Below are 18,114 nucleotides of genomic sequence, written 5' to 3' on the forward strand. Positions count from 1 at the left end.
AATTTGGTTATTATAATAATGCAGTTATGATTATTGATTACAGGAAATGTGATGATAATGAATTACTGTCTTAGTGGCCATGTTGGAAGATGGGTAATAAAGAATGGTTTGTTATTGGAGGAGCTATAGGAGGACGGGCTCATTGTAATGGCTGGAATGGAACGGTATCAAACGCAAATGTTTGGAAAACACACGTTTGACTCCATTCCAATGAATTCCATTTCAAATCAAATGTTATTAGTCGCAGCATGCGCCGAATACAACAGGTGTAGTAGGCATTACTGTGAAATGCTTACTTACGAGCCCTTAACCAACAATGCAGTTAAAAAAATAAATACAAATAAGAAAATAACGAAATAACCATTACAATGTGCCTATCCTCCTATAGCTCCTCCAACCAGCCTCCTCTGTTGTGTGTGTGTGTGTGTGTGAGAGAGACACAATTTACTAAACATAAACAGCTACTACCAGTAGTAGCTAGTAATATTATCTTTATTTACAGACGTAAACAATCGACTGCTGACATGACTGCTATGTAGTTTGGGTGGCACATTTCTGCTAACTCTCCCAGAATTCCGTATTTTTTTTATTATTTTTTTCTTCAGAAATACTGGTTGGAGAGGATTCGGGATTTCCTGATTATTCCCTTGTAATTCCAGGATTGTTATTAAAAAAATATTGCAACCCTAAATGTACTAAAAAGGCATGTTTCACATTTGTAAAAAAAAACATCTTGGTAGCTTAACAACGCAGAGGGGAAAAAGAGCGGGAAATAATTAAGCCTAGAGTGGAAAGGTCCAAAACAAGGAAACAATAAATCTGATTCCACAAGGAGGATAATTTGTAAAATTCCTGTAACTCTCCAAATTCCCAGAAATCGTGGTTGAGGATTCCTGGATGTTTTGCTTATTCCCCTGTAATTCCAGCCATCTTCCAACTAGGATTTTGGAGAACAAGGGCATTTCGTGAAAGTTACAGGAATTTTGGAACCCCATTTATAATATGAAACAAAACAATCAGCTGGTGTATAATTTACCCTGGTTACGACCCTGGCTAGACCTGGTTATTACCCTGGTTACGACCCTGGCTAGACCTGGTTATGACCCTGGCTAGACCTGGTTATGACCCTGGCTAGACCTGGTTACACCCTGGCTAACCTGTGACAGAATAATAATGCATTTGATCTTGCAGTTACTACCATAGAGATGGAGGACTCTATCTGCCATTATGGTGTCTGTATACCTCTATGGTTACTACCCAATTATTCAAGTGCTGTTGGGTTAACTGTAGTTTGAGATTACGTAGTGTCATGAAATGATCAGGCTAAATATGTACTCTGACTGAAAACAAAGATTCAGAGAACATGGAGGCATCCACAATGGCACCCTATTGCCTTTATAGTGCACTACTTTCTACCATGGCCCTAATGGCACCCTATTCCCTTTTTAGTGCACTACTTTCTACCATGGCCCTACTGCCGGCTCTTGCTGTAACAATTGAGATTTGGAACAAGGCCCTGGTCAAAAGTAGTGCCCTATACAGGGCATTTCGGTTGCAGCCAGTGTTTTGATGATAGAGGGTGGTTCAGGTCAGTGGTCCCAGACGATGCCCAGGAGCTCACTGCTGGCGTCCCACAGCTTCCTGGCTGTCTCCTCGTTCCTCCCATGGGGGGCCACGGAGGCTGGGGCGCAGTCACTGGGAGAGAGAGAGAGGGGGCATTTAAAAATATATAAATATTTCACCTTTATTTAACCAGGTAGGCCAGTTGAGAACAAGTTCTCATTTATAATTGCGACCTGGCCAAGATAAAGCAAAGCAGTTTGACAAAAAACAACAACAACAGAGTTACACATGGGATAAACAAACGTACAGTCAATAATACAGTAGAAAAAAGACAAATCTATATACAGTGTGCAAATGAGGTAAGTTAAGGCAATAAATAGGGCATGGTGGCGAAGTAATTACAATATAGCAATTAAACACTGGAATGGTAGATGTGCAGAAGATGAATGTGCAAGTAGAGATACTGGGGTGCAAAGGAGCAAGATAAATAAATAAATACAGTATGGGGATGAGGTAGATAGATGGGCTGTTTACAGATGGGCTATGTACAGGTGCAGTGATCTGTGAGCTGCTCTGACAGCTGGTGCTTAAAGCTAGTGAGGGAGATTCCAGCTTCAGTGATTTTTGCAGTTCGTTCCAGTCACCATTTGCATGGTTATTATACAGTCACTGTTAGTTTTTACGGTAGCCCTGAAGCGCAAAAATATATAAATAACAAATGTGACTAAGTCGTTCAAATTATTATGTCTAATTAGTCATATGTTATGCAGCTGGTCAGATTATGTAATGGAGGCTGTAACCATTCATTCACTGATTCCATCCAATGATGTGATTGACAGTTCTTTGATAGTCTAGAACACTGCTGCTTCTGAACACCAGAGCATCTAAGTAGGTGAGGGAGGAGCAGAGCCTTTTAAAAATGTTGTCTGCCTTCTCTCTGGCTCCAATTTGGCTGTGGTACTGCTCAGCCAAAAGCTTTGGTCATGCTCTGCCAAGAATATGTTGTTTCCTTTATCACTATTATTTTAATTAGGCCTATTCAGTTGTAATATTTAGCCTACCCACGCCCACAGTAGACTAGATTCTACTTTCTACTATTAGGATATGTAGTTTCTATTTTGAAGGACTTCAAATATATTAACGGATGTTTTTAGGTAGACAATATATCGGCTATACTGTAAAAATATATTGTAGTTTTTCTGTGAATAGAAACACCATAATATAAATCTTTAATAAAGTTAAAATATCAGAAATAAATCATTAATAATAAAAGGCCAGTATCATCATCATCTTCTTTTCATAAATAAAAGGGACTGAATCATCTCGACCTGCAGCTGTGAAAGGATTTGTGCGTTGAGAGGGAAATGCGCTATACAAACTAATTATTATTATTATAAAGACAGAAAAATATACATGTCAAAGTTTAATTCCATGAAGTAATATATTAGTGGGAATATAGCATAATATAAACAAGATAAAGGAGAATGGAATGTATTTGAAAAGCTTCACATTCAAAAATACATTGATATGAGGCTGCTCCCATGTGTGGATGCTATTTATCAAACATTTTTGTGTATATTGTTCTATTCTTTGTTTGATTAAAGAAACAAAACAACTAGGCTGCCAGTATGGTGCAATAAACCTTGGTGAACTATACTGAACAACAATATAACAACATGTAAAGTCATGGTTCATGAGCTGAAATAAAAGATCCCAGAAATGTTCCATACGCACAAAGTCTTTCTCTAAAATGTTGGGCACAAATTTGTTTATATCCCTGTTATTGAGCATTTCTCCTTTGCCAAGATAATCCATCCACCTGACAGGTGTGGCATATCAAGAAGCTGATTACACAGGTGCACCTTCTGCTGGGAACAATAAAAGGCCACTCTATAATGTGCAGTTTTGTCACACAACACAATGTCACAGATGTCTCAAGTTTTGAGGGAGCGTGCAATGGCATGCTGACTGGAGGAATGTCTGAGCTGTTGCCAGATAATGTCTGATATTCCCACTAATATATTAGTGGGAATATAGCATAATATAAACAAGATAAAGGAGAATGGAATGTATTTGAAAAGCTTCAAATTCAAAAATACATTGATATGAAGACGCCCCCATGTGTGGATTATTTTTCAAAAAAATCTATTACATTTAAGTACCTTACCTCCTTACTTCATTTGCACACACTGTATACAAATTGTTCTATTGTGTTATTGACTGTACGTTTGTTAATCCCTCATGTGTAACTCTGTGTTGTTGTTTGTGTCGCACTGCTTTGCTTTATCTTGGCCAGGTCGCAGTTGTAAATGAGAACTTGTCCTCAACTGGCCCTACCTGGTTAAATAAATACAAAAGGACCGTACAGAGTTCAGTAGGACAGTGTCACAAGGCTACATAGTCATATGCCAACACGTCACCACTGCTGGAGGACAAAACACAGCTGTCCTTGATTGTGAATTAAATGGAGAATGAAATGTGTGCGACGAGGTAAAACCAACGGTTTTCATTCAATATAATTAATGGGGAGTTTCACGTTTGGAGACGTAACTTTCCACCATTAAAAAATGCACCGTTATGATAAAGCATTCCATGCATCATCACATTTGCAGACTTGTTTAAGATAGACTACTGTTCGTGATGAGTAGATTGGATAGTCATCATTTAGGCTAATAATCTAACTCAATCACTGTTCGCAAAAAAAGACCGTTCAATGCTTGGCTGAGCGCGTAAAGAGGAGAGGAGGCCTAGGCAATAGACTAGCCTATATCATATCTTCTTCGTATGCACGGGAAAAATGTGGCCTTTTTTTTAATAAACATTTTATGCAATTCTACTACACTTTATATGACTGGAGACATTTAGCAGAATATTTTTTAATACGACAAATTACGACATTGTCCATATACTTGGCGTACAAGAAGGGGATACACACATTTAATTATTACGTCCATCTAAACTGGATGAGGAAATTGTAAATTGTGTGTGTATATATATATATATATATATATATTAATATATATATATTTAAAAAAGCTTTTGTGGCAGTGACCAAACATTGATAAAGTGTGAATATCCGCACTGCGCACTCACCAGGGATATGGCGAAATTGTTCCGCTGGTGCCAATAAAATAGGCTATACTGTTATTTGCTATATAATTAAGTTGAGCATTTTGATAACTAAAAGACGGATTAGAGTATTTTCATTGTCTTATATTTACAGCAATAGCCATTTGGCCTCCCATTGCAGGGATCAGCTTGCTGTGGCAGTTTTATAGCCTCGTGCAGCAGTAGAAGTTACAATAACAAGAATAATAATAAACTATTACTACTTGAATAATCTGCACAGAATTAGGCTATTAACAATTAGGCTATTTTAAACACTTCAAACTATAGTCAAAAGCCACCTACTGGGCAAAAATAATTTCTGAGATGGGCGCAGATTATTTGGACAATAATATTGTATGGAGTCGTTTAACTAATGTCTGATTCTGTTTTTGGTGTTACGATAACGTTACATATTTATCAATCATGGCATTTGAAACCGAGCAGAGATCTTCATGCCTTCTGCCAAAACCTGGTCTGATATCGCAAAGAAAATTCGCCCTGTCCATTCTGGCATTTAGATAATTAAACTGTATTTTAAGGATGGCAGATTACCGGCGTGGAGCTGTTTTTTAATGCATCGGTAATGCAGCCCTTGGTGACCGCAGCCCGTAGTGACCGCAGCCCTTGGTGACCGCCTTCCTTGGTGACCGCAGCCCTTGGTGACCGCCAGTTGAATTACAGCCAAAAGCTGTTATGTGGGGGATTGTAGCGAGTCTCTTATTGAACATCTGATCAATCAGTTAGTTTCCTGAGTACTTCAGTTTTATAGACAGTGTAGTCGTGTACAGTAACAGCGCCTCCTTTGACCGCTGGGGTGGAAACTATAGATATGTAATTCTGGTGATTTAATAAGGGCTTGTTTCTCAGAGCGGGTAAAGTTCTTCTTGACATTTGACCAGTCGGTATGTATCCACAGCTGGGGCAATAGGCCCAGGGGGAATGAATGTAGATGGAGGCCCAAAACAAACTTTTCGTGAGGACAGAGGGGGTTTTGCAATCTTTTAAGAAAAGTTTCAGATGCCATGTGAATATTAATTACTAGTCGAAACGCTTTGCAGTTGTTCATCCTGATATTCAGGCTGATTTTGCTCCTATATGTATTATTTTGTATACATCTAATGTAAATATACAACAATAAACACAACATGCAACAATTTAAAAAATGTTACTGAGTTACAGTTCATATGAGGAAATCAGTCAATTGAAATCAATTCATTGGGCCCTAACCTATGGATTTCTGTAATGAGAATTTTCAATCCAAATGATAACTAACAATCAATAAGCCTTGACTAATCCCCAAGGTTTGTAAGACACTGGGTTAATAATAATTCGTCAAAGACTCAGCTTCTGCAAAAGGTCTGTACAGTTTATTCAGAGAACGTTCTGAAGTCCATTATACAAAGACATTCATTTTATAACTCACTCCCCACTTACGCACATACCTCCACACGAACAGTAGGTGAGTTGTATCGCTCCCCAGAGTTCTCACCACTGTTAATCACTACCCAGCGCTGTCCGTTCCATTCCCCAGAGATTAGAGGAAGCTTGAGAAGTACTCCCTGTCCTATCATAAGTTTCTCAGAGTTCTAGCCAGGTCGGGTCAAACAAAGTCTTCATTGTTCTTGGTATTCTCTTAGGCACACTCATACATTTCTCTTCCTTACAGGTCTCTACTAAACCTTATGGGACTTACGTTTAGTACTTTAATTATACATGCTACATAAACTACTAATTACTAATTAGTTAGGTTTCAGGGTAGAATTATTTAATAATTTATCTTTAAACATATCAATTTCACATGACTGGGCAGGGGCACAGCCATGGGTGGGCCTGGGAGGGCATAGGCCCACCCACTGGGGAGCCAGGCGCAGCCAATCAGAATTCGTTTTTCCCCACAAAAGTGTTTTTTTTTACAGACAGAAATACTCCTCAGTTTCATCAGCTGTCCGGGTGACTGGTCTCAGATGATCCCGCAGGTGAAGAAGCCAGATGTGGAGGTCCTGGGCTGGCGTGGTTACACGTGAGGTCGGTTGGACATACTGCCAAATTCTCTACAACAACATTGGAGGCGGCTTATGGTTGAAAAATGTACATTAAATTCTCTGGCAATAGCTCAGGTGGCAACAGCTCAGACATTATCTGGCAACAGCTCAGACATTCCTCCAGTCAGCATGCCATTGCACGCTCCCTCAAAACTTGAGACATCTGTGACATTGTGTTGTGTGACAAAACTGCACATTATAGAGTGGCCTTTTATTGTTCCCAGCAGAAGGTGCACCTGTGTAATCAGCTTCTTGATATGCCACACCTGTCAGGTGGATGGATTATCTTGGCAAAGGAGAAATGCTCAATAACAGGGATATAAACAAATTTGTGCCCAACATTTTAGAGAAAGACTTTGTGCGTATGGAACATTTCTGGGATCTTTTATTTCAGCTCATGAACCATGACTTTACATGTTGTTATATTGTTGTTCAGTATAGTTCACCAAGGTTTATTGCACCATACTGGCAGCCTAGTTGTTTTGTTTCTTTAATCAAACAAAGAATAGAACAATATACACAAAAATGTTTGATAAATAGCATCCACACATGGGAGCAGCCTCATATCAATGTATTTTTGAATGTGAAGCTTTTCAAATACATTCCATTCTCCTTTATCTTGTTTATATTATGCTATATTCCCACTAATATATTACTTCATGGAATTAAACTTTGACATGTATATTTTTCTGTCTTTATAATAATAATAATTAGTTTGTATAGCGCATTTCCCTCTCAACGCACAAATCCTTTCACAGCTGCAGGTCGAGATGATTCAGTCCCTTTTATTTATGAAAAGAAGATGATGATGATACTGGCCTTTTATTATTAATGATTTATTTCTGATATTTTAACTTTATTAAAGATTTATATTATGGTGTTTCTATTCACAGAAAAACTACAATATATTTTTACAGTATAGCCGATATATTGTCTACCTAAAAACATCCGTTAATACATTTGAAGTCCTTCAAAATAGAAACTACATATCCTAATGGTAGAAAGTAGAAAATAGTCTACTGTGGGCGTGGGTAGGCTAAATATTACAACTGAATAGGCCTAATTAAAATAATAGTGATAAAGGAAACAACATATTCTAGGCAGAGCATGACCAAAGCTTTTGGCTGAGCAGTACCACAGCCAAATTGGAGCCAGAGAGAAGGCAGACAACATTTTTAAAAGGCTCTGCTCCTCCCTCACCTACTTACATGCTCTGGTATTCAGAAGCAGCAGTGTTTTAGACTATCAAAGAACTGTCAATCACATCAATGGATGGAATCAGTGAATGAATGGTTACAGCCTCCATTACATAATCTGACCAGCTGCATAACATGTGACTAATTAGACAAAATAATAATGATCTCCTATGAACGATTTAGTATCTTCTTCAAATGACTTAGTATCGAATTTGAGAGATATTACGTCATTGAAACGAGAATCTTTTTATTATTTTAGCCTTGGGCTTAAGGGCTTCCGTAAGTTCTATACAGTCACTGGGAGGGAGAGAGGGAGAGTTTTATACAGTCACTGGGAGGGAGAGAGAGAGAGAGTTTTACACAGTCACTGGGAGGGAGAGAGAGAGAGATTTATACAGTCACTGGGAGGGAGAGAGAGAGAGTTTTACACAGTCACTGGGAGGGAGAGAGAGAGAGATTTATACAGTCACTGGGAGGGAGAGAGAGAGTTTATACAGTCACTTGGAGGGAGAGAGAGAGAGTTTTATACAGTCACTGGGAGGGAGAGAGAGAGAGAGAGTGTAACGGTTGTCGTCGGGAATAGAGGACCAAAACGCAGCAGGAATGTGGATGCTCATCTTGATACTTTCACTTTTAAATAAAGAGAGACACCAAAATAACAGAAACTGAAGAACTCACGAACAGACAAAACAGTCTTGTCACACTCACACAGGCAAAACAAGAAACAAACTCCCACAACACTACGCCAAACAATTACCCATATATAGGACTCTCAATCAGAGGCAACGAGAAAGCACCTGCCTCCAATTGAGAGTCCAACCCCCCATTAACCTACACATAGAAATACCACAAACCATAAAGAACATAGAAATACAAAACATAGAACATAGACCAAAACCCGGAAATAATAAATCAAACACCCTACTACATACACCACCACCCCGAACCACATAAACAAAATACCCTCTGCCACGTCCTGACCAAACTACAATAACAAATAACCCTTATACTGGTCAGGACGTAACAGAGAGTTTTATACAGTCACTGGGAGGGGGAGAGAGAGAGAGAGTTTTATACAGTCACTGGGAGGGAGAGAGAGAGAGTTTTATACAGTCACTGGGAGGGAGAGAGAGAGAGTTTTATACAGTCACTGGGAGGGAGAGAGAGAGAGTTTTATACAGTCACTGGGAGAGAGAGAGAGTTTTATACAGTCACTGGGAGGGAGAGAGAGAGAGTTTTATACAGTCACTGGGAGGGAGAGAGAGAGAGTTTTATACAGTCACTGGGAGGGGGAGAGAGAGAGAGAGTTTTATACAGTCACTGGGAGGGAGAGAGAGAGAGTTTTATACAGTCACTGGGAGGGGGAGAGAGAGAGAGAGTTTTATACAGTCACTGGGAGGGGGAGAGAGAGAGAGAGTTTTATACAGTCACTGGGAGGGAGAGAGAGAGAGTTTTATACAGTCACTGGGAGGGAGAGAGAGTTTTATACAGTCACTGGGAGGGAGAGAGAGAGAGTTTTATACAGTCACTGGGAGGGAGAGAGAGAGAGTTTTATACAGTCACTGGGAGGGAGAGAGAGAGTTTTATACAGTCACTGGGCAGCCGGGGGAGAGAGAGAGATTTATACAGTCACTGGGAGGGAGAGAGAGAGAGAGTTTTATACAGTCACTGGGAGGGAGAGAGAGAGCAGAGAGAGAGAGGTTTTATACAGTCACTGGGAGGGAGAGAGAGAGAGAGTTTTATACAGTCACTGGGAGGGAGAGAGAGAAAGATTTATACAGTCACTGGGAGGGAGAGAGAGAGTTTTATACAGTCACTGGGAGGGAGAGAGAGAAAGATTTATACAGTCACTGGGAGGGAGAGAGAGAGTTTTATACAGTCACTGGGAGGGAGAGAGAGAGAGTTTTATACAGTCACTGGGAGGGAGAGAGAGAGAGTTTTATACAGTCACTGGGAGGGAGAGAGAGAGAGAGTTTTATACAGTCACTGGGAGGGAGAGAGAGAAAGATTTATACAGTCACTGGGAGGGAGAGAGAGAGTTTTATACAGTCACTGGGAGAGAGAGAGAGTTTTATACAGTCACTGGGAGGGAGAGAGAGAGTTTTATACAGTCACTGGGAGGGAGAGAGAGAGAGAGTTTTATACAGTCACTGGGAGGGAGAGAGAGAGAGAGTTTTATACAGTCACTGGGAGGGAGAGAGAGAAAGATTTATACAGTCACTGGGAGGGAGAGAGAGAGTTTTATACAGTCACTGGGAGAGAGAGAGAGTTTTATACAGTCACTGGGAGGGAGAGAGAGTTTTATACAGTCACTGGGAGAGAGAGAGAGTTTTATACAGTCACTGGGAGGGAGAGAGAGTTTTATACAGTCACTGGGAGGGAGAGAGAGAGAGTTTTATACAGTCACTGGGAGAGAGCGAGAGAGAGAGTTTTATACAGTCACTGGGAGAGGAGGCATCCCAGCAAATCGGGTACATTCCCAGATAATTAACTAAGATTCACATTAGTTTAAAATGTTTGTCACGTGCACAAGTACAGTGAAATGCCTTTCTTGCTAACTCTAAACCCAACAACGCAGCAATCAATATCAATGTAGCACTAAAAGTAACATAAGATAGAACAAAAACACACAGGAAAGTAAGAGGTTCAGTTCCAATACCATATTTACAGGGATACTGGAGTGATGGAGGTAGATATGTATTTATAGGGATAAGGTACCTGGGCGTCAAGATATATGATAAACAGAGTAGCAGCAGCATAAATGATGATTGATGTATGTGAGTGTGTGTGCGTGCGTGCGTGTAAAGTCCTCCTCTCACGTTTTCTCTTTGCTTGTGGACTTCAGTGCACAACACAACAGCTGTCTGTGCCCAGGCGGGAAAAAAAACCTCTCCAAGCCAAACCTTCATACCATAACCGCTAACCTCTACACACAGCCAACATTGTTGTCGCCATATTAGCTAACGTCATAGTCAACAAACTAGAACATGTTAGTAAACCCACAATCCAATCCATGAGTACAATCACGCGGTAGTGTACAGCAAGCAGTTTAGCAGTTACACCAGCAGTTTAGCAGTTACACCGGCAGGCAGTAATCTTCCAAAAATCTTGGAAGAGTTGAAATCTTGGATAGCCTTAGCCAGCTAGCTAACATACATGGCATTCCTCTCTGTTTGAGTCAGGTTGTTGAGTAGGCAAAATTAGCTAGTTAAGTAAGTGAAAAATGCACCAAATATAAATCTCTCTGCTGCTTCTCCTTAATTTTTTATATCATTTGTTCAAAACTGTTCAACCATTGTCTTTCTTTGAATCAACTACTCACCACATTTTATGCACTGCAGTGCTAGCTAGCTGTAGCTTATGCTTTCAGTACTAGATTCATTCTCTGATCCTTTGATTGGGTGGACAACATATCAGTTCATGCTGCAAGAGCTCTGATAGGTTGGAGGACGTCCTCCAGAAGTTGTCATAATTACTGTGTAAGTCTATGGAAGGGGGTGAGAACCATGAGCCTCCTAGGTTTTGAATTGAAGTCAATGTACCCAGAGGAGGACGGAAACTAGCTGTCCTCCGGCTACACTGTGGTGCTACCCTAGAGGGTGCTGTTGAGGCTACTGTAGACCTTATTGAAAAACAGTATGTTTTAATCGGTTATTTGGTGACAGGAATATATTGACTATAGTTTTATATAAAAAGGATAACTTTTTAAAAACGTTTCACAATTCTGTGAGTAGGATGGACCTCCTCTGAGGAGCCTCCACTGGTATAGACAGGTGTAATCTATAGTCAAGCTTGTTGACTTTAAATCCATAGGTATCCTGCTATTGGACACACTTGTTGAATTATGCAACAGAACGTGACAACAACAGTAATTAGTGAGGCACGTTTTTGGATTGTTGCGGCCCTGATCCACGCATTTATGTTAATCTATTAAAATATGCAAATATACCCATTGTATTTATGCAAATGAAGCACATAATTTTCTTGATTTTAACACAAAATATTTTTAAAAAATGCCTGATATCATTAGAAAATGGATACATGAGTGCATTCTAAGAAAACAAAATTATACATTTTACAACAAATTGAAAACCTGAATCCCAACGCTTTAATTCTATAATTGCTATAATTCAGTCGATATCTAACGGATTATAAAAAATCTAAAAGTTTGGAGTATCTTCATCCATTGTTCAACTGTGTTTATTAGAATTGTTTTTGAATCTAACCTGGGTCAGTGTGTCACGGTTATCGTCGGTGAACGAGGACCAAAATGCAGCAGGACTGTGTTTGTTCATTTTGAACATTTATTAAATCAAAACGAACACAAAAAACAACAAACAAGAGAACGAACGATCCACTGACAGTCTGGCAAGGCACAAGGCTAAACACAGAACAATTTCCCACAAACACACAGACAAACACACCCAACTAATATAGGACTTCCAATCAAAGGCAACACCACACAGCTGCGTTCAATTGGAAGTCCACCCCAATTAACTCCACATAGAAACACACTTACTAGACTACACATAGAAATACATAAACATTGACCATAAACCAAAAACCCTTTTTCCAAAACACCACCCCGGACCACATAAAACAAATACCCTCTGCCACGTCCTGACCAAACTACAATAACAATTAACCCTTATACTGGCCAGGACGTGACACAGTGACTGAATGTGCTGAATGTGCTACATACTGTAGAATAATCTCTACCTCACCTGAAGTGTTTCCCGGTCAGGGAGTGCAGCTCCTCTGCCACGGCGCAGTAGATGGATGTCTGGGCCCCATCCCGAGGGCTCTTCAGGAACAAGGAGAACAGAGAGAACAGCAGAGACATGATGGTGGAGTGGCGAACCAGGTCCGAGCGCACCAACCCCGGGTGGACTGAGTTCACAGTCACACTGGAACCTGGGAGGGAGGAGGAAGTGTTACCATGGGGACAGTGTTGAACAGTGTTTCTTCAAGATCGTCCTCTGTGTGATGACCGTATGTTGTTAAGTAACTTCATAACTGTCATTTTGCCTTTTCGATCATGTATTTTGTGTATGTGTTTTCTGACTGAAAACTCTTCACTAACCCTCGGTTTCTCTTCTGTGTTTCCTGATCCATTATCCAACAAATGTGGCAGGCTGCCATTCTCTCTCTCCCAGCCTACCTTTGAGTCTACGGGCCAGCTCCCTAGCGAACAGAAGGTTGGCCAACTTGCTCTGGCAGTATGCGAGGCCGCTGTTGTAGCTGCCCTGGCTGAGGAGGTCATGGAAACGGATCCAGCCAACGTTATGAGCCAGAGAGGAAACCACGACGATACGGGCCGGAGCGCTGCGCTTCAGCAGACCAATCAGGAGGTACGTCAACAGGAAGTGACCTATCAGTAATAAACAACAACGCAATCACTTGCCTTGTCAGAAAGTGGGGGAGTGGCAATCGTTACCAAGGGTCACCTTCAGTGCTCGGTTGTCTCCCACCTGACCATGTCCTAAAGCAATGGGACTCCCTACATTCTTCTCAGATTATTACCAATCCCACAAGGTATGACTCCATACACCCAGAAAAGGCTACCTCCCTCAATGTTATCCTCACAAATAATCCTGATAGGTATTAACTGCCCATGTCCCTTAATGTTGATGATGTGGTTGTTACTGACAAGAAGCACATGGCTGAGCTCTTTAATCACCACTTCATTAAGTCAGATTCCTATTTGACTCAGCCATGCCTCCTTGCTCGTCCAACATTTCCTCATCTCCCACCCCTTCTAATGCGACTAGTCCAGATGCATCTCTCTCTTTTCCCCCTGCCCCACTACAAAGTTTCTCCCTGCGGGCGATCACTAAGTCCGAGGTGCTAAAGGAGCTCCTTAAACTTGACCCTGAAAAAAACATCTGGGTCAGATGGTTTAGACCCTTTCTTCTTTAAGGTTGCTGCCCCTATAATCGCCTGTCTCTCCTCTCTGGGGAGGTTCCTATTGCTTGGAAGGCAGCCACGGTTCATCCTTTACTTAAAGGGGGAGCTCAAGCTGATCCTAACTGTTACAGGTCTATTTCCATTTTGCCCTGTTTATCAAAAGTGTTGCAAAAACTTGTCAATAATCAACCGACTGGTTTTCTTGAGGTCTATATTATTCTCTCTGGAATGCAGTCTGGTTTCCGCTCAGGTTATGGATGTGTCACTACAACCTTGAAGGTCCTCAGTGATGTCACCATTGCCCTTGATTCTAAGCAATGTTGTCCTGCTATTTTTATTGACTGAGCCAAAGCTTTAGATACGGTAGACCATTCCATTCTTGTGCGCCAGCTAAGGAGTATTGGTGTCTCTGAGGGGTCTTTGGCCTGGTTTGCTAACTATCTCTCTCAAAGAGCGCAACCACTGCCTGTCAACAAGGTAGTACCCCAAGGCTCGATCCTAGGCCCAACGCTCTTCTCAATTTACATCAACAACATAGCTCAGGCGATAGGAAGCTCTCTCATCCATTTATATGCAGATGATACAGTCTTATACTCAGCTGGCTCCTCCCTGGATTTTGTGTTAAACGCTCAAGAACAAAGCTTTCTTAGTGTCCAACAAGCTTTCTCTGCCCTTAACCTTGTTCTGAACACTTCCAAAACAAAGGTCATGTGGTTTGGTAAGAAGAATGCCCCTCTCCCCACAGTTGTGATTACTACCTCTGAGGGTTTAGAGCTTGAGGTAGTCACCTCATACAAGTACTTGGGAGTATGGTTAGAGGGTACACTGTCCTTCTCTCAGCACATATCAAAGCTGCAGGCTAAAGTTAAATCTTGACTTGGTTTCCTCTATCGTAATCACTCCTCTTTCACCACAGCTGCCAAACTAACCCTGATTCAGATGACCATCCTACCCATGTTAGATTACAGAGAGACGTAATTTCTAGATCGGCAGGTAAGGGTGCTCTCGAGCGGCTAGACGTTCTTTACTATTTCTCCCGTAGGAGTCTTTGGTTCGGATCCCACCCGGATCACTCCCACCCACCCATGACATCAGCGTCTCTGTCTCACCCAGGTGGTTGACACCCAGCTGCATCTCAAAGCCGTCATTGGTCTTCACGTAAGGACACATCATGACCCCAGCATTGTTGATCAGGACGTGGAGGTGGTTGACCTCTACAGGGGGTCAAAGTCAATATTATACCGTTTTTTTTACAGAGGAGTAAACACAATGAGAGCTTATTAATAACTAATAACACTATAATACTGTAATAATGAGTGCTTGTTAATAACTAATAACACTATAATAAATGCTGTCATATTGTAATAACAACATGTAAAGGTCACATGGCCTGCGCCCCAAATGTAAAGGTCACATGGCCTGCGCCCCAAATGTAAAGGTCACATGTCCTGCGCCCCAAATGTAAAGGTCACATGTCCTGCGCCCCAAATGTAAAGGTCACATGTCCTGCACCCCAAATATAAAGGTCACATGGCCTGCGCCCCAAATGCCACCTTATTTAGAGCTCTATGGGCCCTGGTCAAAAGTATCGCACTAGATAGAGAACAGGGTGCTATTAGATAGAGAACAGGGTGCTATTAGATAGGGAACAGGGTGCTATTAGATAGGGAACAGGGTGCTATTAGATAGGGAACAGGGTGCTATTAGATAGGGAACAGGGTGCTATTAGATAGAGAACAGGGTGCTATTAGATAGAGAACAGGGTGCTATTAGATAGGGAACAGGGTGCTATTAGATAGGGAACAGGGTGCTATTAGATAGAGAACAGGGTGCTATTAGATAGGGAACAGGGTGCTATTAGATAGAGAACAGGGTGCTATTAGATAGAGAACAGGGTGCTATTAGATAGAGAACAGGGTGCTATTAGATAGAGAACAGGGTGCTATTAGATAGAGAACAGGGTGCTATTAGATAGGGAACAGGGTGCTATTAGATAGAGAACAGGGTGCTATTAGATAGAGAACAGGGTGCTATTAGATAGGGAACAGGGTGCTATTAGATAGGGAACAGGGTGCTATTAGATAGGGAACAGGGTGCTATTAGATAGAGAACAGGGTGCTATTAGATAGAGAACAGGGTGCTATTAGATAGAGAACAGGGTGCTATTAGATAGAGAACAGGGTGCTATTAGATAGAGAACAGGGTGATATTAGATAGGGAACAGGGTGCTATTAGATAGAGAACAGGGTGCTATTAGATAGGGAACAGGGTGCTATTAGATAGGGAACAGGGTGCTATTAGATAGGGAACAGGGTGCTATTAGATAGGGAACAGGGTGCTATTAGATAGGGAACAGGGTGCTATTAGATAGAGAACAGGGTGATATTAGATAGGGAACAGGGTGCTATTAGATAGAGAACAGGGTGCTATTAGATAGAGAACAGGGTGCTATTAGATAGAGAACAGGGTGCTATTAGATAGAGAACAGGGTGCTATTAGATAGAGAACAGGGTGCTATTAGATAGAGAACAGGGTGCTATTAGATAGAGAACAGGGTGCTATTAGATAGAGAACAGGGTGCTATTAGATAGAGAACAGGGTGCTATTAGATAGAGAACAGGGTGCTATTAGATAGAGAACAGGGTGCTATTAGATAGGGAACAGGGTGCTATTAGATAGAGAACAGGGTGATATTAGATAGGGAACAGGGTGCTATTAGATAGAGAACAGGGTGCTATTAGATAGAGAACAGGGTGCTATTAGATAGAGAACAGGGTGCTATTTGAGAAGCATCCGTGGAGCAGTAGGTTGACCTCGGAGTAAGCGGTGTACGAAGGCCCGTATGGAGCTGGTATCAGCCAGGTCTAGCTCTCGGACCTCTACGTTTGCCTCGTAGTAGATACGTCGTATCGATGCTGCGGCCTCCTCGCCCTTCTCCACATCTCTGCACGCCATGATCACCCTCGCACCTGGAAATAGACAATAATCAATAATCAATAAAATCAGCATAGATGACACAGTTATTTTTAAAGACCACCTCTCCTCTTCTTTTACTTCCTTCTATCGTTATTGTTGAGGTCATGAAGAACAGGAGGTAAGGAAAGGAGGTAAGGACAGGAATGAGGCCACACTATGAATGACTATTAGGATGAAGGCCAGGTGTGCGTACCAAATGGGACTATATGTATTACTGTTGACCAAGGGCCCAGGTTAGCGCACTAAATAAGGAAAAAGTTCCATTTGAGACTGTTTCTTTACTTAATCTCCACTGGCTGGCAATATCTTTGTGATGATGAACGTAAGGAGGCAAGGAAAGGAGACAAGGAATAGACTCCACGCCATGTTACTATCAGGATATGGCTCTATATGTGTCAGTCAGTTACCTCTGATAGCCAGGTCCAGGGCAGTCTCCTTCCCAATACCAGTGTTGGCTCCAGTAATCAGGACTGTCTTCCCATCCAACCGGGCCATAGACATACATGTTCCACCTGCAGAGTATTTCCTGGACAGACAGGAAATATACCGATGTTATTATCTCAAATCCAACGTATGTAGCTGTTCTGTCTATGTCGGTAATGGTTGGCACTGGCACATTGTAAAAGTCCACACAGGCTGCGTTACAAAATGGCTCCCCATTCTCCATATACAGCTCTACTGTTGACCAGGGATCATAGAGCTCTACTGTTGACAAGGGATCATAGAGCTCTACTGTTGACCAGGACCCATAGAGCTCTACTGTCGACCAGGGCCCATAGAGCTCTACTTACAAGCACTTCATAAGTGTCAAAGGCTTGTATTGACAATTACATGAAGTTGATGCAAAGAGTCAATATTTGCAGTGTTGACCCATCTTTTTCAAGACCTCTGCAATCCGCCCTGGCATGCTGTCAATTAACTTCTGGGCCACATCCTGACTGATGGCAGCCCATTCTTGCATAATCAATGCTTGAAGTTTGTAGGTTTTTGTTTGTCCACCCGCCTCTTGAGGATTGACCACAAGTTCTCAATGGGATTAAGGTCTGGGGAGTTTCCTGGCCATGGGCCCAAAATATCAATGTTTTGTTCCCCGAGCCACTTAGTTATCACTTTTGCCTTATGGCAAGGTGCTCCATCATGCTGGAAAAGGCATTGTTCGTCACCAAACTGTTCCTGGATGGTTGGGAGAAGTTGCTCTCGGAGGATGTGTTGGTACCATTCTTTATTCATGGCTGTGTTCTTAGGCAAAATTGTGAGTGAGCCCACTCCCTTGGCTGAGAAGCAACCCCACACATGAATGGTCTCAGGATGCGTTACAGTTG

At 41.6% G+C, this 18,114-nt stretch overlaps 1 protein-coding gene across 1 annotated transcript in view; it reads right to left on the reverse strand.

The window, feature by feature from the left end:
* Positions 1 to 456: 456 nt before the first annotated feature.
* Positions 457 to 18,114, reverse strand: part of LOC106611488 (retinol dehydrogenase 12) — a 19,915-nt gene continuing 2,257 nt past the window's right edge. Inside the window, exons 2-7 of the mRNA XM_014211743.3 lie at positions 17,200 to 17,318; positions 16,630 to 16,785; positions 14,926 to 15,030; positions 13,071 to 13,280; positions 12,634 to 12,823; positions 457 to 1,695 (exon numbers count right to left, since the gene is read on the reverse strand). Of these exons, the coding sequence (XP_014067218.2) occupies positions 1,590 to 1,695; positions 12,634 to 12,823; positions 13,071 to 13,280; positions 14,926 to 15,030; positions 16,630 to 16,785; positions 17,200 to 17,318 (886 nt within the window). The 3' untranslated portion in view covers positions 457 to 1,589. The remainder of the gene's footprint in view (positions 1,696 to 12,633; positions 12,824 to 13,070; positions 13,281 to 14,925; positions 15,031 to 16,629; positions 16,786 to 17,199; positions 17,319 to 18,114) is intronic.

Source organism: Salmo salar, chromosome 09 (genome assembly GCF_965601325.2).
Source record: "Salmo salar chromosome 09, fSalSal1, whole genome shotgun sequence".
Taxonomy (NCBI): Eukaryota; Metazoa; Chordata; class Actinopteri; order Salmoniformes; family Salmonidae; genus Salmo; species Salmo salar.